Source organism: Nerophis lumbriciformis, linkage group LG09 (assembly GCF_033978685.3).
Source record: "Nerophis lumbriciformis linkage group LG09, RoL_Nlum_v2.1, whole genome shotgun sequence".
Lineage (NCBI taxonomy): Eukaryota > Metazoa > Chordata > Actinopteri > Syngnathiformes > Syngnathidae > Nerophis > Nerophis lumbriciformis.
In genome coordinates, this window is record NC_084556.2 from 39760461 (window position 1) to 39788093 (window position 27633).

Below are 27633 nucleotides of genomic sequence, written 5' to 3' on the forward strand. Positions count from 1 at the left end.
AACCAACCTTGCTTCACAATTTCCGGTTTCTTCCAATGAAGAAGAAAAAAAAAATATTGAAAGTTTAATTTTTTTATCGATACCCACCACATGCATAATGTGATATGTATTGATATTGTTGGTAACACTTTAGTTTGGGGGAACATATTCACCATTAATTAGTTGCTTATTAACATGCAAATTAGTAACATGTTGGCTCTTAATTAGTCATTATTAAGTACTTATTAATGCCTTATTCTGCATGGCCTTATTATACAACCAGCACAACCCTAACCCTCTAACCCTCTAACCATAACCCTAACCAAATAACTCTAAATTAAGTCTTTGTTACTTAGAATATGTTCCCTTAGTGTCCAAATAACTCTTAATTAAGTATTTGTTACTTATATGTTCCCCATATTATAAGTGTTACCATATTGTTTTATCGCCCAGCCCTAGTTTGAAGTATTTTTTAGGATGTGCTCTGCACCATATTTTAACTGTAAAGGGCTGTTAAGGTTAAAATCACATGACTCCACTTTGTTGTCATGGTGATTTGATTCGATGGCTAGATTAGTGATTGTTGCTGCAAATACAGCAGAAACATTATGGAGTTCTGCTCCTGGTGCTTACTAAGACCTTCATGTAAGAGTTTTCATAACAGTCATACTCCTGACTTCATCTTAATGCTGCTTTGGACTTTGTCCTGTTGGCCTCCAGCTCATGGTAAAAAAAACTTGTCACTTGTTCACAATTGATAGTGATTACTAATTGATTACCCTGCAGAAATGTTCTGGTGAAGTCATAATGTGAAAAACAGAAAGCCGAGTGTGTGTAAGAGATGGTTGTTCAACTGCAGAGCTCTTCTTGCAATGATGACAAACAAGAAGGGATCACAACTGGGGCACACACACAGCTGTGCAACAACAAAGTGCAATCAATGTGATGGACAAAGTTCAGCATGACTTTAAATCTGACTCTTTGCTCAATACAAAGATAGTGTGATTAAAGCCAGAGTAACGGTGAAAACAAAAAAACACAATCTTGAATCAAATAGTTGAATTGGGTGGACTTTTAAAGCGTTATGAACAAGCAAAAATGTGTTATAAGATAAAACACTAACAACAGAGGGTCATTCTGGTAAAAAGACGACTTTTAACTTGGGTTGTGGCGATCGAACTGCATCGGCTGATTTTCGACAAAAAAGTACTTGATCAGCCATTGCCGCTTAATGCCTTTTAAAGGCGATCACAAAAGCCGAGTCTGTCTGGCCGACAAGCGGCTAGCAGCCAATTGTGTGTCCATACACAGTGTGGAGCCGCTCCCCTCAAATAACAATAATATTCTCCATTACAGAAAATACACTTAGTAACTTAAGAACAATTATCACAGGAGGACGGTACACACCGGAAAGCAAACCAGGTCATACTTGCCAACCCTACCGATTTTCCCGGGAGACTCACGAATTTCAGTGACCCTCCCGAAAATCTCCCGGGGCAACCATTCTCCCGAATTTCTCCCGATTTCCACCCGGCCAACAATATTGGGGGCGTGCCTTAAAGGCACTGCCTTTAACGTCCTCTACAACCTGTCGTCACGTCCGCTTTTCCTCCATACAAACAGCGTGCCGGCCCCGCCACATAATATATGCGGATTTTACACACACATAAGTGAATGCAAGGCATACTTGATCAACAGCCATACAGGTCACACTGAGGGTGGCCGTGTAAACAACTTTAACACTGTTACAAATATGCGCCACACTGTGAACAAGAATGACAAACACATTTTGGGAGAACATCCGCACCGTAACACAACATAAACACAACAGAACAAATACCCGAAACCCCTTGCAGCACTAACTCTTCCGGGACGCTACAATACACACCCCGGGTCCACCAAACCCCGCCCACCTCAACCCCCTATCTCCCGAATTCGGAGGTCTCTAGGATGGCAAGTATGAACCAGGTGCAGGCATGCTAATAGTTAAGCTAAGGGTGAAGCTTTTTTTCACACCAAAAAATAAGTGCTTAGTAAACTTTAAGACTGTGTTGCAGCAGACAGTAAGCAGATATTAACAGGAAATTAAGTGTATTAATAAGAGTTAGAGAGATGATAAAATAACAACAACTGTTGGTGTGTCAGCATTGTCAGTACACAACACAATTGTATCTATAAATTACTGGTGTTGATACCAAAGCTAGTATCAGTATATCATTGACACGATTTTTTGATTTTCACAAAATCATTGTTTTGTTAATGGTTACAAACTCAGGAAATAATTCCCTGGACACAGGAGGACTTTGAGGGCGAAATATATATGATTTAAAAGACTACGGGTAGTAGATAGTCGTTTTTATCTATTGTGTACTATTGATTTTATTTTGATCAACCAATCGTATGTAACAAAAGGGAATAGGGAAGTAGTTTGAATATTGTCTTGATATTCTTATACCATCGATAGCACTCACCATAAATAAATGGAAAAAAATTGCAGTTAATACATGTGATCGGAATCGTTATTGTATCGGCCGATCTTGACTTGAATCGATATCGGCAGCATAAAACTTTTAACGTACCACGAAAGGTCAAACTGATAACTAAATAAGAGGCCTCGTCCTAATCAACAGAGTAGGGCAAACCCCCTCTGATAAGTTTATCTAACATTATGTCATACCTGATGTCAAGATGTTAAGGAAACAACTCTTACTGAAGGCTGGACATGTAATTATGGTCTCAAACTCACGGCCTATATTTTAACGTCATAATCTAATGTATTTGGGCGGCAAATACAGTAATTCAATATATGATGACAATGTTATATCCCACTAGAAAGAACAATAACAGTGCAAAGACAAAAATGACAGCACGACAAATACACATTCTCTGACCATCTCCTGGGGAACTAAACAAACCATTTTTACATTCAATTTTACATTGATAATGACTTAAGGCCTACCATAGGACCGGGTCATTAAAGCTGCTGATAGACGTGGTTAACAAATGTGATTAAACGTGATTTTTCAAATGAATACTTTGTGCAACTCAGCCTCATGCAAACTCAGTGGCCCCCAGGTTAATTAAATGTCAATAAATTATTACCATATTTTTCTGACTTTTTTTTCATAGTTTGGCCGGGCTCCAGTCCGACTTATATATGTTTTTTTCCTTCTTTATTGTGCATTTTCGGCAGGTGCGACTTATACTCCGGTGCGGCTTGTACTCCGAAAAATACGGTACTTATTATTTTAATCAATAACAACTCATTAAAATATCAAATAATAGAAACAAATAGTTTATAATTATAAACATTTTATAGATGATATAGAAAAAAATATTTCAATTTAATAACGAATTAAAGGAATTAAAAATTGAAAAAATATGTATTTAAATGTTTTTTTAGATATTGATGAAAATATTTTATTTAAAAAAACAGGTGGTCCTTGCTTTACACAGCTCTGTGTCACGTTTCATGGCACTGCCTTAAATTTTAATGTTAAAGATGAAGCTGCTGATGGGGATGACAGAGCTACAAGTGAGTTTCAATGAACGAAAAAGTGATGTTACCTACCCGGATTGGGAAATAGTCTCGGAAGTAAGTCCACACCGTCCAACTTCTCACCCATGACGATCTCCTGCCACCTGGTCAGGAAAAAAAAAACGATCGATGAAAATCATGAAATACCCATTTTTGAATTAAGAGTTTTTTCTGAATACAAGATGTCTTTCGGCTAATTGTTATGCTTTAGGTTGTGAGCAGAAATTGGGTTTATGAGCCTACCCACTGCGAGTTGGCGTAACGAATCTCACAGTGAACCTCATAAGATTCGACTAAAACATTCATTCGGTCTTACTCGCTGGCATTAGCTTATAGCTAGAGATCAACATAACTTTGTTTTTCCAAACATGGAAAAGAAGGTGAGTGTGAAGGAAAGTGCTGAGAAGAATAAGTGGATGACATTTAATCATCAAAAAGATGACAGAGTGGGGAAGAAGCTGGAACGTAGCACTGCTAGTCTGCACCATACTGAAGCAGAATGAGTTAATAACGCCAGCCAAGGTTGTATAAATAATATCTAAAAACAGCAGACATTTATCCATGAAAATATGAGGAAGCTGCTGATGGTGTGTTTGAATGAGAACCAATTGGAAGGAGATGCGTAGGAAGGAGATGCGTAGAAGTCTACTCTCAAAGATGTCATTACATTACTACCTAAAACTACTGTTGTTGTTTGTACTACATTATATTGTGTTGTTTTTATACAATAGTTTTCATCTAAATGTTTGTTTTTATTTTTAAAAGGCATGCAACATGTTAAAATGATGATGTTTTGCGGGGGGCGAGCATCGATTAAAATTGATTTCAATTCATTTCAATGGGTGATGCTGTTTTGCAGTAAGAGTTTTTCGAAGGTACAAGCTGCGTCAATTAAACTGGTATCCCAAGGTACGATATTGCTGGTGTTACTTCATCAATTCCCCAGCTCCATAACAAACATTAATATTTGTTTAAAATTCACACTTTAGTGGTGGTTCTGGGTTTTCACTCGGTCCTGTTACCCTAACACAGTGGTTCTCAAACTTTTTTTTGTCATCCCCCACTTTGGACAAGGGCGAGTTTTCAAGCCCCACCTGCCCCCATCGCCCCAACAGAACGCTAACGCCAAGCTTAACATTTTCAAATTTATTGAACATCAAGTAACATCAAGTTGTATACATTCAAACTCAATAACATAAAATAACATCAAGTTCAATAATAAATAAAATAACTGTGCAGCTGTGGTATAACTTGCCCATCCATCCATTTTCTACCGCTTATTCCCTTTGTGGCCGCGGGGGGCGCTGGAGCCTATCTCAGCTACAATCGGGCGGAAGGCGGGGTACACCCTGGACAAGTCGCCACCTCATCGCAGGGCCAACACAGATAGACAGACAACATTCACACTCACATCCACACACTAGGGCCAATTTAGTGTTGCCAATCAACCTATCCCCAGGTGCATGTCTTTGGAGGTGGGAGGAAGCCGGAGTACCCGGAGGGAACCCACGCAGTCACGGGGAGAACATACAAACTCCACGCAGAAAGATCCCGAGCCCGGGATTGAACCCAAGACTACTCAGGACCTTCGTATTGTAAGGCAGATGCACTAACCCCTCTTCCACCGTGCTGCCTGGTATAACTTGCATCAAGTTCAATAATAAATAAAACAAAAGTGTTATAAATTGCATCAAGTTCAATAATAAATCAAAAAAAGTGTTATAACTTGCATCAAGTTCAATAATAAATCAAAAAAAGTGTTATAACTTGCATCAAGTTCAATAATAAATCATATAACTTGCATCAAGTTCAAAATAAATAAAATAAAAGTGCCACTTTGCAATCTTTGCAAAAAAAAAGGAGGAGCTATGCATTTGGGAAGACAGGGCAAGTGACAGCACTTTGCCCCAGGAGAGCCACCTTGCTTCACTGTGAAACACATACTTGCCAACCCTCCCGGATTTTCCGGTAGACTCCCGAAATTCAGCGCTTCTCCCGAAAACCTCCCGGGACATATTTTCTCCCGAAAATCTCCCGAAATTCAGGCGTACCTGAGTGACGTGTCGACAGCATGTTTTCACGTCCGCTTTCCCACAATATAAACAGCGTGCCTGCCCAATCACGTTATAACTGTAGAATGATCGAGGGCGAGTTCTTGGTTTCTTATGTGGGTTTATTGTTAGGCAGTTTCATTAACGTTCTCCCAGCATGGCAACAACACACAACAACAGCAGTCACGTTTTCGTCTACCGTAAAGCAGTTCGTCTGCCGTAAACAGCAATGTTGTGACACTCTTAAACAGGGCAATACTGCCATCTAATGTACATGCATATGTGACATTAACATCTAGGGCTTTTAGAGAGTGCAGTGCACAACTGCGCACACAACAAGGAGACGAAGCAGAATTCATCATCAGAGAGGGTGTTCAGCATGGTTAGAAAAATAATGACAGAGAATAGAACAAGGATGGACAATTCAACCCTTAACTCAACAATGAGTAGATGAGTGTTATGTGTGTGTATATGTGTAAATAAATGAACACTGAAATTCAAGTATTTATCTTATTTATATTTATATATATATATATATATATATATATATATATATATATATATATAGCTAGAATTCACTGAAAGTCAAGTATTTATTTTATATATATATATATATATATATATATATATATATATATATATATATATATATGTGTGTGTGTGTGTGTGTGTGTGAAATACTTGACTTGGTGAATTCTAGCTGTAAATATACTCCTCCCCTCTTAACCACGCCCCCACCCCCACCTCCCGAAATCGGAGGTCTCAAGGTTGGCAAGTATGGTGAAACAGCACGGCTGTATGATCAGCTCCCATTTCCTCACACAGTGCAGAGAATAGTCGCGCTTTCAGTGGTCGTGTTTTGATCAAATTTACCGCGCTCACATCTGTTAAAACCTCATTGAGTTCGGGGCTGAGCTGCCTTGACGCGAGTGCTTCCCAGTGAATGACACAGTGTGTCCAATGCGCATTTGGCGCAACCCTCTTTATTAGAGCCTGCAGCTTGTTTCTTGACCCTGCCATGGTCATTGCGCCATCAGAGCAAAAGCCCACACAGTTTTCCCATTTAAGGTCGTGTTCTTTCAGGAAACTGTCCATTATCTTGAACAGCTCATCAGCAGAGGCTCTATTTTTGATGTATTTGAAAAACAGCAAATCCTCGCACAGTGACTCGCCATTCACAAAGCGGACGTATGCGATGAACAGGCAGTCTTTATTGCTGTCAGTAGCTTCGTCCACTTGTAAAGCAAGACGACTTTATTTTCATTTGTCTCCGAGTTGTTCCTCAAGATCACTTGCAATGTCGCATATACGTCTCACAACTGTGTCGTTTGACAGTGGGACAGCTTTTCATTTTGCTGCGCTTGTCTCGTCAAGTTTGTTCCGCTTAGCCCCGCCCCCATTAGTTACTGTTGCTATGTCTGTCAAACTTTTGCTCCTACCTAGAAATGTAAAGCCTACAGGAAAAATAAGTAATTTACATTTATTTATAAAGCGGATTTCACAGACAGAATCACAAAGTGATTTACAGTGTGTATAGAAAATGAAAGCATAGTAAAAAAAAAATAAATAAAAAAAAAAAAAAAAAAAAAAAAATTAAAGTGAAATTCCCTCTCGTTCCTCGCGCCCCACCTGTCATGTCTCTATTCCCCACCAGTGGGGCGCGCCCCACACTTTGAGAAACGCTGCCCTAACACATGACCCCTTTTGAAAAATGTGTAATATCCACATGGTCATGTGGTACACAGTACATTGCATAATTCACATTCTTTTTTTCCCCCCATCTGGGGTTTTTGGAGTTTTCCCTGGCCCGAATGTGGGTTTAAAATAGGGGATGTTGTTGTGAGTTTGTGCAGCCCTTTGAGACACTTGTGATTAAGGGCTATATAACTAAAATGTGATTGATTTAAAAATTATTGTTTATTGTTTTTAATCAAAAAAACAAATATTGTATTTTTTTTTTAATAAATTTGCGAAAATTATGAATCGTTTTAGAATCGGAATAGGTAAATATATCGTTTTTTGGGGTTTTTTTTTTTTTTTTTTTTCCATTTTATTTTTTATTGACATCCAGCATTAGACATTCCTATCCATTACATCATATTCACATAAATCGTATATCTATTGTCTGCCCTAAATGTCAAAATATTTTTGTTTATACCCCCACCCCCCTCCCCCAATTTTTTTGTTTTTTTAGTACCCCTACTTGTCACTTAAAAAGACTGAGTAATCTTTTGCTTAGAACCTTGTACAAACATGTAATAGAAACAATGCAAACATGCTTTAGATCAGGGGTGTTCAACGTACAGCCCGAGGGCCGGATCAGGCCCGTGAACAGGTTTTATCCGGCCCGCGGGATGAGTTTGCTAAGTAAAAAAATTAACCTGAAATTTTTGAATGAAAGAAACCGCTGTTCTAAATGTGTCCACTGTCTTTGCATTTTTGTAGATGATGCTACACATGTACTAAATAAACCACATAATAAACTACAATAAACTACATAAATAACATACTGTAATTTGATTTTGATATAATTTTTGTATCTTGATAGATTTAAAAGTAGTGTGCATATGTATGTATATATTTATAATTTATGTATACACAAGTTCATTAAGTTTGAACATAGAGTGAACAGGTAGTTCTAGCTCAGAGTAATTTATGATTTAAAGAAAAGGGGTGGGATTAAATATGTGTAAACTTTTTCTCACTCCTTTTCAAATATGTAAAAAAAAAATAAAAAAATAAAAAATAAAATAAAATACAAAGTCCATTGCTCATTTTGTTTATTTTTTTCATTTTTATTCTCCATTGTTTTCATTTTGTTATAATGGCTGTTAAGGCTATAGCACTGTATTGGATCAGGCTTGCTCTTGTTTGTTTGCATCTTTGAAATAAAATATATCAAATCAAATCAAATGAAAAATGAACACCAATGAGTTGACTGATGAACATTGTAACATAATTTATTCAAAAAAATGTAAACAACAACAAATAAAGATAGGACACTAATAACTGCAACGTGTAAATGTAAAACAAACAACAACAACAACATTATGATGTGTACAATTTCAGAATGTGCTTGTTTTATTTTTAAACAAAGACAACAATCTGAGGTTGTCTTTATTTTTAAGTTATCGTGTCGTGATTTTACCAGTACGGCCCACTTGGGAGTACACTTTTCTCCATGTGCCCCCCCCATCTAAAATTAGTTTGACATCCCTCCCTTAGATGCAGCAATACACATTGTGATTAGTTCAATTTTTGTTTTATCAGATTTGGAGTTGATTAAAAGAGACATATTTAGAATTATTTTTGTGAGCGTTACAAGAAAATGACACTGATAGGTGTCCTGTGATGCCTGCCTTTTGCCCTGGACCAACATTATGTTACCCATGGCAAGTTAATCACTAATCAACCGTATACCTTGAAAAACAAAAACAAAGCTCACAGGTGGTATAATCATTCATTTACATTTCTCTGAAAAGACGGGCAGCATGGGTTTCCAGTACAAAACATGTTGACATCACATGTTAACGTGGGGAAGAAACACGGATTACCTTGTTTGGGGGTGTTCCAGTCAACAATGAGCCAGGCGGTGTAAAGGGCAGCGATAAGCCAACAATCAGTGCAGAACATGTAGATTAACAGCACCGTGCACACTGCTCCTGCAAGAGCACAGGAACATCACAAACCGGGAGTAGGGACCTAAATGTATGAAATGACACTTCAATGCATGTCAAAGGAACACATGTAGGCAGCTTCAGAGAGGAGAAGTCCCACCGGGTGCTACCATTTAGTCATCTGACCTACTCAGGACTAATGAGAGTCTATGCGAACTCCTTAGGTCTTATTTGCTTTCTAACAGCTTAAGGGTAATGTGCAGGATCACACACGCACATACATACCCAAGGCTAAGAAGGTGACCACCCACTGCAGCACAGAGATGACCTGGAGATGTTTCTCCATCTTGGATCCGCATGGCCAGAAGGCCAAGGGCAGGTCCTGCAGGGAGGAGAGGATGCTGGAGCCGGTGCCTTGAAGGAGAAAAAACCCAAATGGACGCTTAAACGGAAACATAGGAAGTCAGGAGAATGCGGAAATAATTCCAGAAGAGCAGTCGCAGAGTTCTGCTGAATCAGCTCGTCGCATCGTTTGCATCTACTAAAGTAAACGTCACATCACGAGCAGTCGACTCTAAAGAGCTGAGTGAAATCCAATAAGAACAGATCCCTTCTAAATTCTAATCCCATCAGTGCGCACTGAAAATAACCCTCACTGGTTAGTACAGTGGTTCTTAACCTGGGTTCGATCGACCCCTCGCTGAGTTGGCCTCAGGGGTTCGGTGGAGCCTCCGCCGCGGAGGTCAAGTCACACCCGACTCATCGTGTACATAAAAACTTCTCCCTATCAGCAAATTACGGATACGGCAACAGCAGAAGTCAAACTGATTTGCAGGTGTGTAATTTGTTGTGAGTTCATGCACTGTGTTGGTTTTGTTCTTTGAACAAGGTGATGCTCATGCACGGTTTATTTTGTGCACCAGTAAAAAAAAACCATATAACTTTGTCTTGAATTTGAAAAAAAAATGTTTTTGATTTTTCACTAAATAGGAGTTCGGTGAATGCGCATATGAAACTGGTGGGGTTTGGTACCTCCAACAAGGTTAAGAACCACTGGGTTAGTAGCAAACCTCAACTAGCAACCATCTTGAAGACCTTGTCCTGCTGATCACTTACTCGGTTATCATCAAACTCAACCATGTGTGGTGCTGAGTTGCAATAAGGGGGAGATAGATGATGCCATGATGTCATTTGCATAATTGGCCAAGACGCATGTGCATGTAATTGCAAAAAGGTTGTAGAAAAGAGGGGGAAAAAAGTGAGTAAAAAAACATGAAAAGAAAAACAAAAATGTATAAAACTACAAATGAACATTTTGTGTTGCTTCTTTTTGTCGCCGTTTGTGTGTAAATGTCAAACAAGGCGGAGCCATATGTGAGGGGGAGGGGCTCACAACAATACCCGCTGTTTGTTAAGAAGAGCAATACGTGTCCAATAAGACGGTAAAAAGTTGCTACATTTGTACTCCATTGTTTCTGTTAAGTTGGCAACATTGATCCCTCCCCTGCTACATCGTCTTACTCTCTGGCAAAACAGGCGCGTAGAAGCTGTGTTAAGAAGCGGAGTTTCGGCGCCATCTACTGTGCGGAGTTGTACCAACAAGCTATGTTCACAGACAGACCAATTCGGGCTTCAGCTATTGATTAGTTTGTTCGATTTTTTTGAGTAATTGGATAACTCACTTTATAGCCTAAATGCGTATTTTAGGGAAATAAATAATTTGTTTGTTTACTATAACCTTCATTATTTTGTTTCCAATAAACACACATTATCAACATTAAAATAAAAAAATTATCCACTGTTCACAGCATCCACACGCCACAGCTCTCATGTGTGCTCTATTGCAGTGGCCGTGCGGATTTTATCAATTTGTATGAGTTGTATTCATTAAACGATTAATGGAAGCCCTAAGTCCTATTATAATATGTTCATGAGCGAAGGGGCTAACAGGCAACGCCACAAGTAGTTGTGGCGGACACCGAACAATATTGTACCAGAAGATGTACTAAATGGTCCCTAGTGTGTGAAAAAGAGTGTGAATGTTTTCTGTCTATTCGTGTTGGACCTCATAGGTGGCGACGTGCATCAGAAAGATCATGTCATTATGTTATCATGTATAAACATTTGGATTCGTTGTCTGAATATTAAAAAACAAAAAACTGTTAGTTTCTGCTGACAAGTGATTTTGTTTGTTGTTGTATGAAATAAAAAAAAATGAAACCAAACAATTGTGTTATTGCTCTTGGACACTGAAAAAGAATGCTTTATTTTTTTCAATTTAAATTTTTACATCACAATATGAAATTCCAAATAAAACCGATTGTTTTTTGTTGATTAATTATTTTGTATGTTAAAATGACATTTAAAAAAACCCCAATCATTTTCTGTTCTTCAATTTTATTTTTTGTATTTCAAAATGAAATTTCAAATAAATGCACAGTTGTGGGCTGACATGGATGAGCCCAGAAGAAGATCCCCCTATGTGTTGGCTTCCCAAGGGACTGGATTCCCACAGTATTTATTAATTACACAATTCAATAATCATACCCACTCGACATCTATTGCAGCCCATCACCCTTTGAGTGCCTTCTTAAAGGCCTACTGAAACCCACTACTACCGACCACGCAGTCTGATAGTTTATATATCAATGATGAAATCTTAACATTGCAACACATGCCAATACGGCCGGGTTAGCTTACTAAAGTGCAATTTTAAATTTCGCGTGAAATATCCTGCTGAAAACGTCTCGGTATGATGACGTCAGCGTGTGACGTTACGGATTGTAGAGGACATTTTGGGACAGCATGGTGGCCAGCTATTAAGTCGTCTGTTTTCATCGCAAAATTCCACAGTATTCTGGACATCTGTGTTGGTGAATCTTTTGCAATTTGTTCAATGAACAATGGAGACAGCAAAGAAGAAAGCTGTAGGTGGGAAGCGGTGTATTGCGGACGACTGCAGCAACACTAACACAGCCGGTGTTTCATTGTTTACATTCCCGGAAGATGACAGTCAAGCTTTACCATTGGCCTGTGGAGAACTGGGACAAAAGAAACTCTTACCAGGAGGACTTTGAGTTGGATACGCAGACGCGGTACCGTGAGTACGCATGCAGCTGCGGCTTCCAAACATTTGATCGCTTGCCCGTACGTGCGTGCCGCTATGTGCATGTCACATACGTAACTTTGGGGACTTTGGGGAAATATATGTGCTGTATGAACTTTGTGGAGGTGAACGGTACTTTGGGCTGTGGGATTGAGTGTGTTGTGCAGGTGTTTGAGTTGTATTGGCGGGTTATATGGACGGGAGGGGGGAGGTGTTTGTTATGCGGGATTAATTTGTGGCATATTAAATATAAGCCTGGTTTTGTTGTGGCTAATATAGTATATATATGTCTTGTGTTTATTTACTGTTTTAGTCATTCCCAGCTGAATATCAGGTCCCACCCGCCTCTCACAGCATCTTCCCTATCTGAATCGCTCCCACTGGCCTCTAGTCCTTCACTCTCACTTTCCTCATCCACAAATCTTTCATCCTCGCTCAAATTAATGGGGAAATTGTCGCTTTCTCGGTCCGAATCGCTCTCGCTGCTGGTGGCCATGATTGTAAACAATGCGCAGATGTGAGGAGCTCCACAACCTGTGACGTCACGCTACTTGTCTGCTACTTCCGGTACAAGCAAGGCTTTTTATCAGCGACCAAAAGTTGCGAACTTTATCGTCGATGTTCTCTACTAAATCCTTTCAGCAAAAATATGGCAATATCGCGAAATGATCAAGTATGACACATAGAATGGACCTGCTATCCCCGTTTAAATAAGAAAATCGCATTTCAGTAGGCCTTTAAGGCTTCATCTGTTTCCCTTACACACTAAAAAATGCTGGGTTATTTTGGTAACTCAGTTACATTTTTGAGTTATTTTTATGAAGGGCAACCCATTTTTTGAGTATAAGGGTATTATTTTAACTCAATTTCTGGGTTTTCAAAATAATGAACCATTGTTGGGTTGTTTTTCAATAAGTAACCCATTTCTGGGTAAGAGGCTTTTTTTAAATTAAAAGTAACTTTTTTCTTGACCGGGATTTTATTATGGATTAGTCTCATTAATATTATTTACAATCACACACTTTATGTACATGAAATGCGTCCTTTACCTTTTAAAGAGGTACTAAATATTTGAGCATGCTGTATAGTAGTGGTCCCAAACCTTTTTTGCATCACGGACCGATTTAATGTAGGCATTATTTTCAGGGACCGGCTTTCCACTTGTGCCAGATAAATACAGCAAAAATAAGTGCTTGAAAAATACAACTCACTACAACGCTGAATTAGTGGGACGCCTGGGCTTGTTTCTTTGCAATGAGATGCAGATGGAAATCAGCCTTTGGCTACAATCTGTCACATTTATATTTTATATGTTCATTAATGTGCATTCTATCATGTCACAAAGTTACAACAAATATAACAAATGGCAACTTCCTATGAGGACTTTTATTGTACATCTATACACAAGCTTATTGGTGTGTCTCGTGCAGGGGTCGGCAACCCAAAACGTTAAAAGAGCCATATTGGACCAAAAATACAAAAAAAAATCTGTCTGGAACCGCAAAAAATTAAAGGCCGTATATAAGACTTATATTGAAGGCAACACGTGATGTAAATGTATATATTAGCTATAATAGCCTACTATCATATGATTGTGTGATGTATCATATGATATGTCGCAGGCTGAAGCAAATCTTCATTGACAGAAATGTTGAAATGTTATATTTATTCTACACATTTTTAAAAAAACATTAGTAAATCAGAGGCTACTTAGAAGGTGAGATAACGCCTGGAAATTACTGGCTTTTAATGGACAAAAGGTATAGATGTGTGTGTCCAAGTTAAAGGAAACGGCAGTGTGTCTTCTTTTAATAGGTTTATTACAATCTTTGGCAAGCTAGGTAATGTTTGCTGTAGTCTGGAACAACATGGCACACAAACAACATCTGAAATGCAGCCAATATCCCATACAGATAATGTGTCATGAGACATGCAAACATAAAATAAATACACAGACGATAAAAATAAAGGATATTGAATTAGCTCAAATATATCTACAAATGAGGCATAATTATGCAATATGTACATACAGCTAGCCTAAATAACAAGTTAGCATCGATTAGCTTGCAGTCATGCACTGACCAAATATGTCTGATTAGCACTCCAACAAGTCAATAACATCAACAAAGCACACCTTTGTGCATTCACGCACAGCATAAAACGTTTGGTGGACAAAATGAGACAAAGGAGGAGTGGAAGATTTTACATGTAAAAACATGTAAAATCAGTCCACACTATGGTGAGTTCAAGAACCGCTGAAATTAGTATGTCCACCAAATACTCTCATAAGTAAAGCGTACACACAAACATATCAAACAGTGGGCTTTCTAACAATTAGGAAGGTTTGTGTCATGTTAGTCCTAAAAAAAAAACCATACTAAAACAAAAAAAAATATTTCCGCCCATCTTTTTCCATTTTCAATCCTTTTTTAAAACTGCTCCAGGGAGCCACTAGTGCGACACTAAAGAGCCGCACGTCTCGAGAGCCGCGGGTTCCTGACCCTCGGTCTAGTGCAGGCCTGGGCAATTATTTGACTCAGGGGGCCAGATTTGATAAAAATAACGGGGGCAGGGGGCCGGTATATCTATTTTTAGGAACACTAATACAAAACCTCACAATAATGATTGAAAGCTAAAAACGTTATGACAGACCGCCTTAAAAAACGGAATGGAATTTGGACATTTTTTTAACTGAATGAGACACCCAGAATGTACGTGAAAATAAAGAATGTGGGATTTACAATATTAACTATGAAGGATAAAACACTGAATATTGACAACATATTTTACAATCAACAGAAACACAACCAAAATGCAACAGACATAGTGAAATATGAACGCGAAGGGTTCTGAGATATCTCATAGTGACCAAAGTAACTAATTAGATGACCATAGTAACTAATGAGATGACCATAGCAACTAGTATATCATGCATATTCCAAGCATTGAAAGACTTAGTACAGCCATTAGAAAACATCACTGCACATCATAATGGCAGCTACACTTTCCATCTTAAAAGCCTACTGAAATGCGATTTTCTTATTTAAACGGGGATAGCAGGTCCATTCTATGTGTCATACTTGATTATTTCGCGATATTGCCATATTTTTGCTGAAAGGATTTAGTAGAGAACATCGACGATAAAGTTCGCAACTTTTGGTCGCTGATAAAAAAGCCTTGCTTGTACCAGAAGTAGCAGACGAGTAGCATGGCGTCACAGGTTGTGGAGCTCCTCACATCTGCACATTGTTTACAATCATGGCCACCAGCAGCAAGAGCGATTTAGGCCGAGAAAGCGACGATTTCCCCATTAATTTGAGCGAGGATGAAAGATTGGTAGATGAGGAAAGTGAGAGTGAAGGACTAGAGGGCAGTGGGAGCGATTCAGATAGGGAAGATGCTGTGAGAGGCAGGTGGGACCTGATATTCAGCTGGGAATGACTAAAACAGTGAATAAACACAAGACATATATATACTCTATTAGCCACAACACAACCAGGCTTATATTTAATATGCCACAAATTAATCCCGCAAAACAAACACCTCCCCCCTCCTGTCCATATAACCTGCCAATACAACTCAAACACCTGCACAACACACTCAATCCCACAGCCCAAAGTACCGTTCACCTCCCCAAAGTTCATACAGCACATATATTTCCCCAAAGTTACGTACGTGACATGCACATAGCGGCACGCACGTACGGGCAAGAGATCAAATGTTTGGAAGCCGCAGCTGCATGCGTACTCACGGTACCGTGTCTGCGCATCCAACTCAAAGTCCTCCTGGTAAGAGTCTCTGTTGTCCCAGTTCTCCACAGGCCAATGGTAAAGCTTGACTGTCATCTTTCGGGAATGTAAACAATGAAACACCGGCTGTGTTTGTGTTGCTGCAGTCGGCCGCAATACACCGCTTCCCACCTACAGCTTTCTTCTTTGCTGTCTCCATTGTTCATTGAACAAATTGCAAAAGATTCACCAACACAGATGTCCAGAATACTGTGGAATTTTGCGATGAAAACAGACGACTTAATAGCTGGCCACCATGCTGTCCCAAAATGTCCTCTACAATCCGTGACGTCACGCGCTGACGTCATCATACCGAGATGTTTTCAGCAGGATATTTCGCGCGAAATTTAAAATTGCACTTTAGTAAGCTAACCCGGCCGTATTGACATGTGTTGCAATGTTAAGATTTCATTATTGATGTATAAACTATCAGACTGGTAGTAGTGGGTTTCAGTAGGCCTTTAAACATCTAAAACAATTATTTGGGAATGTCCGGTGGGCCAGATTGAAAAGCTCAACGGGCCGCATGCGGCCCCCGGGCCTTAATTTGCCCAGGTCTGGTCTAGTGGGACAGGCGAAAGTTAGGTCAGAGAAAACGCAGTCGTTTATAAATTGAATGTTTTATCTGTGGCCACGAACCGGTATCGGTCCCTGGACCGGTGGTTAAGGACCACTGGTTTAGGGCCTCAAAAAGGCATTCCAATGAGACACTGGGCTCTATAAGGGCTATATAAATGCATTTGATTAATTGATGAACCAATTGTTTTTTGTTTTTCAATTCCAATCCATGAAACAAAAATACCAACGACCCAAACATACAATCAACTACTGCTGCACTTTAGGAAAAAGAAACCTTGTCGAGCATCAGGCACGTGCACAGGTATATAGACCGTAGTGGTGCTCAAGCCCCCGCCCCTTTTGCCCTGCATGAGAAGAGGGCCCTTTCCACTGGAACACTTTTGTATTACATTTAACAATTTCAAAAAATGCTTTCTCATTAATTTCCCCAAATATATTTTGATATCCGAGGCCGCATTCACATTAGTTCTTGTGAGAACTCGTTCCCAAAGTGCTGGACGCCCTTCTCGTTCCATTGAGCCTACAGTATGCCTCTCCTGACATGCAGCGTCAGACAGACACATAATAACAATATTAGTGAAACCCCTTCACTATATTTGGTGCTAAATTAACCACAACAATAAGTGAAAACAACACGGCGCTAATAGTCTGACATTTCTTCGACTAAATAGACAAACAGGTCAAAGCCCTGTCCAGCTGTCCACTGACGTGTGTTGTTTTTAATGAAAAGGAGATGGCATACCCGTTGACACTTGCATTTGAATATGAAATGGGGACAAAAAGGGTTTGCCGTTAAATCACATCCCTTATGAGAGATACTGTTAGCTTCGTAACCACTGAGATATTAAAGGCCTACTGAAACCCACTACTACCGACCACGCAGTCTGATAGTTTATATATCAATGATGAAATCTTAACATTGCAACACATGCCAATACGGCCGGTTTAGCTTACTAAAGTGCAATTTTAAATTTTGCGCGAAATATCCTGCTGAAAACGTCTCGGTATGATGACGCCGGCACGTGACATCACGGATTGTAGAGGACATTTTGGGACAGCATGGTGGCCAACTATTAAGTCATCTGTTTTCATCGCAAAATTCCACAGTATTCTGGACATCTGTGTTGGTGAATCTTTTGCAATTTGTTCAATGAACAATGGAGACAGCAAAGAAGAAAGCTGTAGGTGGGAAGCGGTGTATTGCGGCCGACTGCAGCAACACAAACACAGCCGGTGTTTCATTGTTTACATTCCCGAAAGATGACAGTCAAGCTTTACCATTGGCCTGTGGAGAACTGGGACAACAGAGACTCTTACCAGGAGGACTTTGAGTTGGATACGCAGACACGGTACCGTGAGTACGCATGCAGCTGTGGCTTCCAAACATTTGATCGCTTGCCCGTACGTGCGTGCCGCTATGTGCATGTCACGTACGTAACTTTGGGGAAATATATGTGCTGGATGAACTTTGGGGAGGTGAACGGTACTTTGGGCTGTGGGATTGAGTGTGTTGTGCAGGTGTTTGAGTTGTATTGGCGGGTTATATGGACGGGAGGGGGGAGGTGTTTGTTATGCGGGATTCATTTGTGGCATATTAAATATAAACCTGGTTGTGTTGTGGCTAATAGAGTATATATATGTCTTGTGTTTATTTACTGTTTTAGTCATTCCCAGCTGAATATCAGGTCCCACCCGCCTCTCACAGCATCTTCCCTATCTGAATCGCTCCCACTGCCCTCTAGTCCTTCACTCTCACTTTCCTCATCCACGAATCTTTCATCCTCGCTCAAATTAATGGGGAAATCGTTGCTTTCTCGGTCCGAATCGCTCTCGCTGCTGGTGGCCATGATTGTAAACAATGTGCGGATGTGAGGAGCTCCACAACCTGTGACGTCACGCTACTCGTCTGCTACTTCCGGTATAGGCAAGGCTTTTTTATCAGCGACCAAAAGTTGCAAACTTTATCGTCGATGTTCTCTACTAAATCCTTTCAGCAAAAATATGGCAATATCGCGAAATGATCAAGTATGACACATAGAATGGACCTGCTATCCCCGTTTAAATAAGAAAATCGCATTTCAGTAGGCCTTTAATTCTGCAATAAGACGTATGGGTAGGCCAAGTATTTAACGGCAGCTTTACCGTGCCACAAAATACACACGTTTACATGTTTGGTTTCGTTTAAAATTGTTGAGATCTTGCTAAGCATTTTGTGTTAAATTATTAGTGTGACAATGCTTATGCTTCATCTTTGTGAGAAAATAACAACAAATAAATGTGTCTGCTGTACAATTATTTTTTCAGTCAATTTGTTGATTTGAGGTGCAGGTTCATTTCAAGGTGACTTTATTTGCACCCGAAGGTAAATTTGTTATGCAGTGTGAAAAAGAGAATGACATCTGCATATATTAACACAAAACCAACCACAACATAAAGTACTCAACCAGGACCAGGAAAATAAGAAAGAAAAAGTCACATGAACAATAATAAAGAATCAGAGTAAAAGTTAATAAAAAACAGTAAGATAAAACTACCATGAAATAATAAATACATTAAAATGAATAAATAAATGAATTTGTGCAATATAGCTTTATTTTGTTTAAAAGAATAGCAGCAGCTTCTGTTGTAAGTGAGTGAACAATGCCTGGTGTACATACAGGGACTCCAAACTCAATGGGGTCACCAACGAGTCGACTTGACCACTTGATTATCTGGCTTAATTTGTTTCTGTCCTGCAGAGACAGACCTCCAAACTACCCATGACACCAGCCAAAAAGATCAAACTCATTCAATGAAAAGCACGATAAAACAAGATCATCATGGTTTTATCAACATGAAAAGACACTTTCCTTTGACGCTGCACGGTTACCCCATTTGCATCTATCCTTAAAATTCTAAGTATTGTATGGTCCCAATATATTTGTAGGATTGCACTTAATAATGGTGCCCTCATATGTAATTTCTTTTTTATTTATAAATTAAATTGTAAATGGCTATTTGGTGGGTAGATTTTGAAAAGTATTGTATTTCATTTTGTATATTATATGATGATGTATATTTGTGTGCTTCTAAGGATGACCTTTTGCAGAACGGACTTTGATATTAACAAAAGAAACAATAATGAAATACAAAACTATGTCTGTCTGTAAATAAATAACTAATATAAATTCCTGCCTGTCTTCTAAAATCAATAACCAGAGCTTGTGTTTTAAGACTTGGTTGGTATTGGTTCCTATACAAGTTGAAAATATCCTGCTGTGTTTTTATTACAATATTAATAATTTTTAAATAATTTGTCTGTACACTTGTCTGTAAACATACATATACACATATATGTATATACACACATACATACATATTGTTTTTTATTTATATATATTTTTTTAGAAATGCATTTTAAAATCAATTCAAGCTATTTTCACAAAAGCTAAGCAGTTTTATACTTAGATGTTGTGTTTCTTTAACTGTACCAAAAATGAACCGCTACCTTATAGATATGATGATGCCTTACCGCAGGGGTGTCAAATGTAAGGCCCGCTAACAGGTTTTATCCGGCCCGCGGGATTAGTTTGCTCAGTATAAAAATCAGCCGAAATTTTTTTATTTAAGAAACCGCTGTTCTAAATGTGTCCACTAGATGTCGCAATAGCAATTATTTGTATCTATGTAGAGAATGCTACATATGTAAAAAAAAATAAACCACTTGAGGTTAGTACATCGGTCGAGAAAAATGATCAAATTACATTAATAACATCCTGTAATTTGATTTTGATAAAACATTTTTTATCATGATAGATTGAAAATGAACACCAATGAGCTGACTGATAAACATTATCACATCATTTATTCAGAAAGTATAAATAACGACAAATAAAGGTAGAATACTAATAACCGCAACATGTAAGTGTAAAAAAACCCAACAACATTATGATTTGTACATTTTCAGAATGTGCTTGTTTTATTTAAAAACAAAGAAAACAATCTGAAATTGTCTTTATTTTTAAGTTATCGTGCCGTGATTTTACCAGTCCAGCCCACTTGGGAGTAAATTTTTCTCCATGTGGCCCCCCCATCAAAAATGACTTTTGACACCCCTGCCTTACCGTAAAAGCACTAAGGTTGTTTTTTTTACCTGAACAAAGCCTGTAATAAAAATCAAAAAAAAAATCAAAATATATATATATATATATATATATATATATATATATATATATATATATATATATTTATATATCAATATATATTGCTTCAATTTTAAGTTTTGTCAGTGGCACAAACACTTTCAGTAAAAATAAGACCAATAGAAATTAAAAAAATAAACTATATTAATATTAGTTTGCACATTGAGACTCTTAACATTCAGATGATGCAATGATTTTGAATGAATATTGGTAGTAAATAATCAAAGAATTTGCTCACCTTTCAGCACCCCCGAGTAGGCAGCAAGGATGGTCTTCATGCTTGGACTTCCTGATGGAAACAAGAGAAGAATTGAAGTCCAGACTCACAGCTCCTCTGCCAGCACCGACACTGCGAGGAGGCGAGCAGCCAGCAGCCTTTCATCAAGGAGGGGAGGAGCCACGCACGGCTGGGAGGGGGCGGACAAATTGCCGGTGGGCGCGTGCGCGGACGTGACAGTAACCTCCCTGCGGACACGCACCTAACATTTAGACATTCCTCCGGAAGGTCTCAATATATTAGTAATACTATAAATGCTTTAAAATATTTTGGTGCTTTAAAATGTGATATCATAAATGATCGGTATCGGGTTTTTGTAATTATCGGTATCGTATTTTTTTTATTTTTATTTTTTTTTATTAAATCAACATAAAAAAACACAAGATACACTTACAATTAGTGCACTAACCCAAAAAACCTCCCTCCCCCATTCACACTCATTCACACAAAAGGGTTGTTTGTTTCTGTTATTAATATTCTGGTTCCTACATTATATATCAATATATATCAATACAGTCTGCAAGGGATACAGTCCGTAAGCACACATGATTGTGCGTGCTGCTGGTCCACTAATAGTACTAACCTTTAACAGTTCATTTGACTCATTTTCATTAATTACTAGTTTCTACTGTTTGTATATTGTTTTACTTTATTTTTTATTCAAGAAAACGTTTTTAATTGATTTACCTTATTTTATTTTTTAAAAAGGACCTTATCTTCACCATACCTGGTTGTCCAAATTAGGCATAATAATGTGTTAATTGCACGACTGTATATATCGGTATCGGTTGATATCGTTATCGGTTGACATTGGTATCGGTAATTAAAGAGTTAGACAATATCGGATATCGGCAAAAAGCCATTATTGGACATCCCTAATTACGGTAGTATCATATTGTCAGTTTTCATAATGTAAAATGTCATTATCATAACATTCGTATGGTCTTTTATGTCATAAAATGTGATTTTACTTCTAAATAATGATGTTATTTTTGAAATACATTAGAGTGGACACAATTGTCCTCAAGGAAGATCACTGTTACTTTAGACCAGTGTTACTTAACTGGGACACTAAATTACCTTAAAGTTGTGTTAATTATGAGTAACAGATATATGTAAAAAATATAACATATATATATATATATATATATATATATATATATATATATATATATATATATATATATATATATATATATATATATATATATAATACTTAGGCAACAACTGTGATTTTTCCAGTCATCAAAGTATTTCAAATGTCTCTTTTAAATTGTATTTAATAAATATGCAATTAGATCAATGTGCAGAGAAAATAAATACAATTAATTTTATCCAGCATTCATATATCCTATTTGTAGACCTAACTTAAATGTGCTAATTTAATATGTATTCATTTATTTATTTTATCAATTTTTTTGTATATTTTCTGTATTTATAAATCTGTCCTGTCCAGCCAGTTGTGATTTTTAGATGGCGACCCTGAATGTAAACAATAAGTAGAAACTACTGTGATAATCCATTTATTAGCATTTCTGACTATTTGTTGACGAACTCATCAACCGTGTACATCACATGTGTCAAACTCGAGGCCCGGTGGCCAGATCCGGCTTGACACGTTTATTTAATACCTTGAAATAATGTGCATACTTCATCTTTCTTACTAAATGTTTTCATTGTTTCCATTTTGACAGAAAAAAATACATGAAATTTCATTTGTTTTAAACTTTGATATATATATACAAATATTCAATTGTTATTGGTGTGAATCTTTGGGCGCTTCGCCATTTGATTCCGATTCTTGGAGGTGGGGATTTGATTCATAATCGATTCTCGATTCAACACGATTCTTGATTCAATCTGATTTTTGCAATGTATTATTTGGTATAATAATAATAACAACACCTTAACAAAACAGCTTACAGGTTACAAAACCTCCTTATCTATTTATTAATTTTTCTATATAATTTTTTTTATTTGTAAACCTGTCCTGTGCAGCCACATGGTGATCTAGATGCCAGTATCTGCTGTACAGATTTACTTTACAAAAAGAGCCTTTCATTACACAAAAGCTTGGATGTCGTGACATTTTTAGTGTTATTAACAGAGCCGCTCCTCCCTACACACATATTATGCGCTACGCGTATAGTTTGGGACCCCATTTGATGGGGTGCTTCACGTGAAATTTAAGGCAACCTTATTCCAAGCCCCTTACTGCTGCGTCACTAAAAATATAATAACAAGGTTGCCTTGAATTTGTCAGCCTCCCCTGTTTTCACACAGTGTTTGATAATTTCAAACACCATGTGCCAATGATCTTAGTTTTGTTATTTTGCATTGAAAATAATAATTGAACAATTTATTTCTTATTGATTAATTAGTTTTCGTCCAATAATGCATCGAAGTAAATTCAAGTTTGAGTAAAAAAAAAAGAAATAATAATAATAATAATAATTAAATAATAATAATAATTAAAATAATAATAATAATTAAAATAATAATAATAATTAAAATAATAATAATAATAATAATAATTTTAAAATATAAATCAAATAAAAAATATATATATAAATATAATTACAAATTCTGCTTTGGGCCCGATTGGCCACTGTCAACATTTCAACTTGTTTTCTATCTTTGCTATTGTTTTTTATTCAATTTTATTTTTAAATTGTGCCACTGGCTAATAAAAAAACAAGCTGTGGGTCACAAATGGCCCCTGGTCTGCACGTTGGGCAGCCCTGCACTAAAGTCATCACTTTTTAGAGGGTTTGTGTTGGCTTGTGTTTCTCTTGGCCGTGTGTACTTAATGACAGTGCAGCAAAGTAAGAGTGATGACACAAGTCAAGGTTTCATCACCATCAAATACTGTACCAACTGTCTGGGATGAAGAGCGTGTCACAATAAATCCGATTGGTCAACAGAGTCAGAACTTGCACTGAGCTGCAACACACACTTCTAAATGTCACAATGCAGCAAAATGATCAAATACAAAATGTCGTAATTTTGTATTTCTGAGTTTTCTTCCTTTGAAGCGGAATAAATCCTCAAACCTCCTGTAAAACATATATTTGAAATGTCGAAACGCCTCCAGCCTGACCCCACCAGTACACTTCGCCCACAAGACCCCAACCCATTATGCAGCAGGGATTGACTACCATTGGCGAGTCCCTTAAAATGTAATCTAATGGACTAGATATGCGTATATGCAGTTCAGAATCAAATACTTTGTGGTAGCGCCGCAGTGCATTAAACCGTGTTGAAGCTGAGCTTCCATTGACTTCAATGGGGGAGCAGAGTGGCGTGTTCCACTGCAGCCAAAATAGACAGTCATTGGACAAATGGTCGGCAGAGCGTCTCTGGAAGTGTACGGAAAGTGGGCTTCCAGATGATTGGATGATTTGTCTGAGGCTGAATCATTTTTTTCTTGACAGCAAAATGAGCGAATCAGCGGTCTTGAAATACAAACCACTGCCAGAGCTTCTTTCAAGTTTCATTCCGTTGTTCCGAGTTGATGTGGAGAATCCTGTAGGTCAGTGTTTTTCAACATTTTTTGAGCCAAGGCACATTTTTTGCGTTGAAAAAATTAGGAGGCACACCACCAGCAGAAATCATTAAAAAACTAAACTCAGTAGACAATAAAAAGTTGTTGTCACAATTGTTGGATATGACTTTAAACCATAACCAAGCATGCATCAATATAGCTCTTGTCTCAAAGTGGGTGTGCTTTCACCACCTGTCACATCACACCCTGACTTGTTTTGACTTGTTTGCGGTTTTCCTGTGTGTAGTGTTTTACTTCTTGTCTTGCGCTCCTATTTTGGTGGCTTTTTCTTTTTTTTTGGTATTTCCCTGTAGGAGTTTCATGTCTTCCTTTGAGCGATATTTCCTGCATCTACTTTGTTTTAGCAATCAAGGATATTTCAGTTGTTTTTATCCTTCTTTGTGGGCACATTGTTGATTGTCATGTCATGTTTGGATGTACATTGTGGACGCCGTCTTTGCTCCACAGTAAGTCTTTGCTGTCATCCAGAATTCTGTTTTTGTTTACTTTGTAGCCAGTTCAGTTTTAGTTTCGTTCTGCATAGCCTTCCCTAAGCTTCAATGCCTTTTCTTAGGGGTACTCACCTTTTGTTTATTTTTGGTTTAAGCATTAGACACCTTTTTACCTGCACACTGACTCCCGCTGTTTTCGACATCTACAAATCAATTAGCTACCTGCTGCCACCTACTGATATGGAAGAGTATTACACGGTTACTCTGCCGATCTCTAGACAGCACCGACACTCAACAACAACACATCATTTGCAGACTATAATTACTGGTTTGCAAAAAATATTTTTAACCCAAATAGGTGAAATTAGATAATCTCCCACGGCACACCAGACTGTATCTCAGTGGTTGAAAAACACTGCTGTAGGTGACGTTTTCTTTGTGAAATCTAGCATCTTTATATCTTTTATCTGTTATTGGAGACAATACTTGTGTTCAGAGAAAAGCTGAAACTGAGCGTCCTCTACTTGAAAGACCAGCAGCAGCCACTGTTGTATAGAGAATATGTACTGTACAGTTTTGCATGCAGAAAACAATGTGGGAATATATACAGCATAAATAGGGCTGTCGTTAACAATTATTGCTGTCATCGAGGAATGTATTGATTAGTTTGTTCGAACAATCGAGTAATTGGATACAACACACTTTGTAGCCTTAAAGCCTACTTTAGGGAAAATAGATGAAATAAAAAATATATATTTCTGCTTGCCATAACCTTTATTTAATTATCTAATAAATGCACATCAATAACATTGAAATAGCACTCAACATGATAGCATTAATAAAAATAAAAACGAAAAAACAACAACTTTGCTGTTCTTTGTCACACAGATCACAGCACCCACACACCACCGCTCTAATCTTTTATCTTTTTTGGAAGACTGTTGTTGGCGAAGACGGCGATTGGGGGAGAGGGGAGATCCACGCGGATGCCAACTTCATAATAACAACGCCAAGATTTGTCTTTGAAAATATGTTCAACATCTTTTTTTAAAATTACATTACACAAAAATAAAAAATCTTGACTGTGAGGACGACATGCTAACAACTAATCCACCATGCAGCATGGACAATGGCTATTCAAAGGGTGTACATTTCGCACATAAATGAAGGGGTGTCCCAACAACATGATTTTAATATTGGAGCCTTGGATGATACAGATATTAAACCGAAACGATTTCAGCAGGAACATAATTTTATCATTTCGCTGTGCAGAATATTAGATAATGTTTGATCAAGTGAGATTAGTGGTAGATTTGAAAAACAGTAAGCTATTTATCATTAATTGTATGGAATGGACTTATGCAGTCTTTGAGTTGAAGTGGGGTGGAAATTGTTTTTTTTGTTTTTTTTTGGTGACAAGTAGCGGCCACAATAATTTATGAAGTTTAGCTCATGATGCAGTAAGTTGAATTATGCGGACACGTTTGTTACTGGATACTTTGTAATAAGCTTCTGCCTTGGAGACTTTGTATGTGTAAATAATAGGCAACTGTAATACTTGTTAATGGACAGCACGGTGCACCAGGGGTTAGTGCATGTGCCTCACAAAACGAAGGTCCTGGGTTCGATCCCCAGGCTATAAATTGGCCCTAGTGTGTGAATGTTGTCTGTCTATCTGTGTTGACCCTGCGATGAGGTAGCGACTTGTCCAGGGTGTACTCCACCTTCCGCCCAAATGCAGCTGAGATGGGCTCCAGCACCTCCGCGACCCCAAAAAGGGACAAGCGGTAGAAAATGGATGGATGGATACTTGTTAATATTGACAAAGGAAACTGTAGCCTTTGGGAAATGACTTAAGTAAAACACAGAAAAAGACCAAACTTCTGTGTTTATTAGAGGACATTTAGATGTTCACTGCTTGTATCGCCGCTTATATCACACATTTTACATGCGATCCCATGCTTATTTTTTGCTTATACTGGACCGATATCACACTTGTAATTATTTCTACATTTATATTTGTACAATACGCCAAGGGGCCAATAGTAGTAGTCACACTAATCGAATAAGAGAGTTGTGTCAAATATTCCGCCTTTATAAGAATACTATCATTCAAAGTTTTCTCTTAAGAGAGAAGTATTAATCAATTGTTCGTACAGATGTTTGGAATATTTATATCACAGAATATTTGCTTTGCCTCAGTGAGAGCAAAATGTTTGTCATTTATCTCATTAGACTTCACCTTACTGTCTCCTCGCATGTTGATGTTTGTCTGCTAATACTCCCCATATGGTTTCTCTTATTCCATCATAAACGGATAAGATGAGATCTTTGACCCTTCTTCAAAAATACGACAATAATAGTGTTACTCTGACCTGACACACACACACCCACACACACACGTATCAACTGTAAACAGGTGTGTGTACTGTACTGATGCATGCAAACACACCAGCATCTTAAAAAACTGACTTGATAAACCGCAGGTTTTTACAATTTCATCCATCGCTCTCTGTAATAA

The 27633-nt window shown here is 38.0% G+C and overlaps 1 protein-coding gene across 2 annotated transcripts in view; it reads right to left on the minus strand.

Annotated features, from left to right (window-relative positions):
• Positions 1-27633, minus strand: part of dgat2 (diacylglycerol O-acyltransferase 2) — a 60429-nt gene that overhangs the window by 26017 nt on the left and 6779 nt on the right. Inside the window, exons 2-5 of one of the 2 annotated variants that reach the window (XM_061963170.2) lie at positions 21078-21128; positions 9471-9599; positions 9123-9230; positions 3551-3621 (exon numbers count right to left, since the gene is read on the minus strand). In XM_061963170.2, the coding sequence (XP_061819154.1) occupies positions 3551-3621; positions 9123-9230; positions 9471-9599; positions 21078-21117 (348 nt within the window). In that variant the 5' untranslated portion in view covers positions 21118-21128. Of the gene's footprint in view, positions 1-3550; positions 3622-9122; positions 9231-9470; positions 9600-21077; positions 21242-27633 lie in introns of those variants that run through there. The other variant, XM_061963169.2, reaches the window with a different exon arrangement.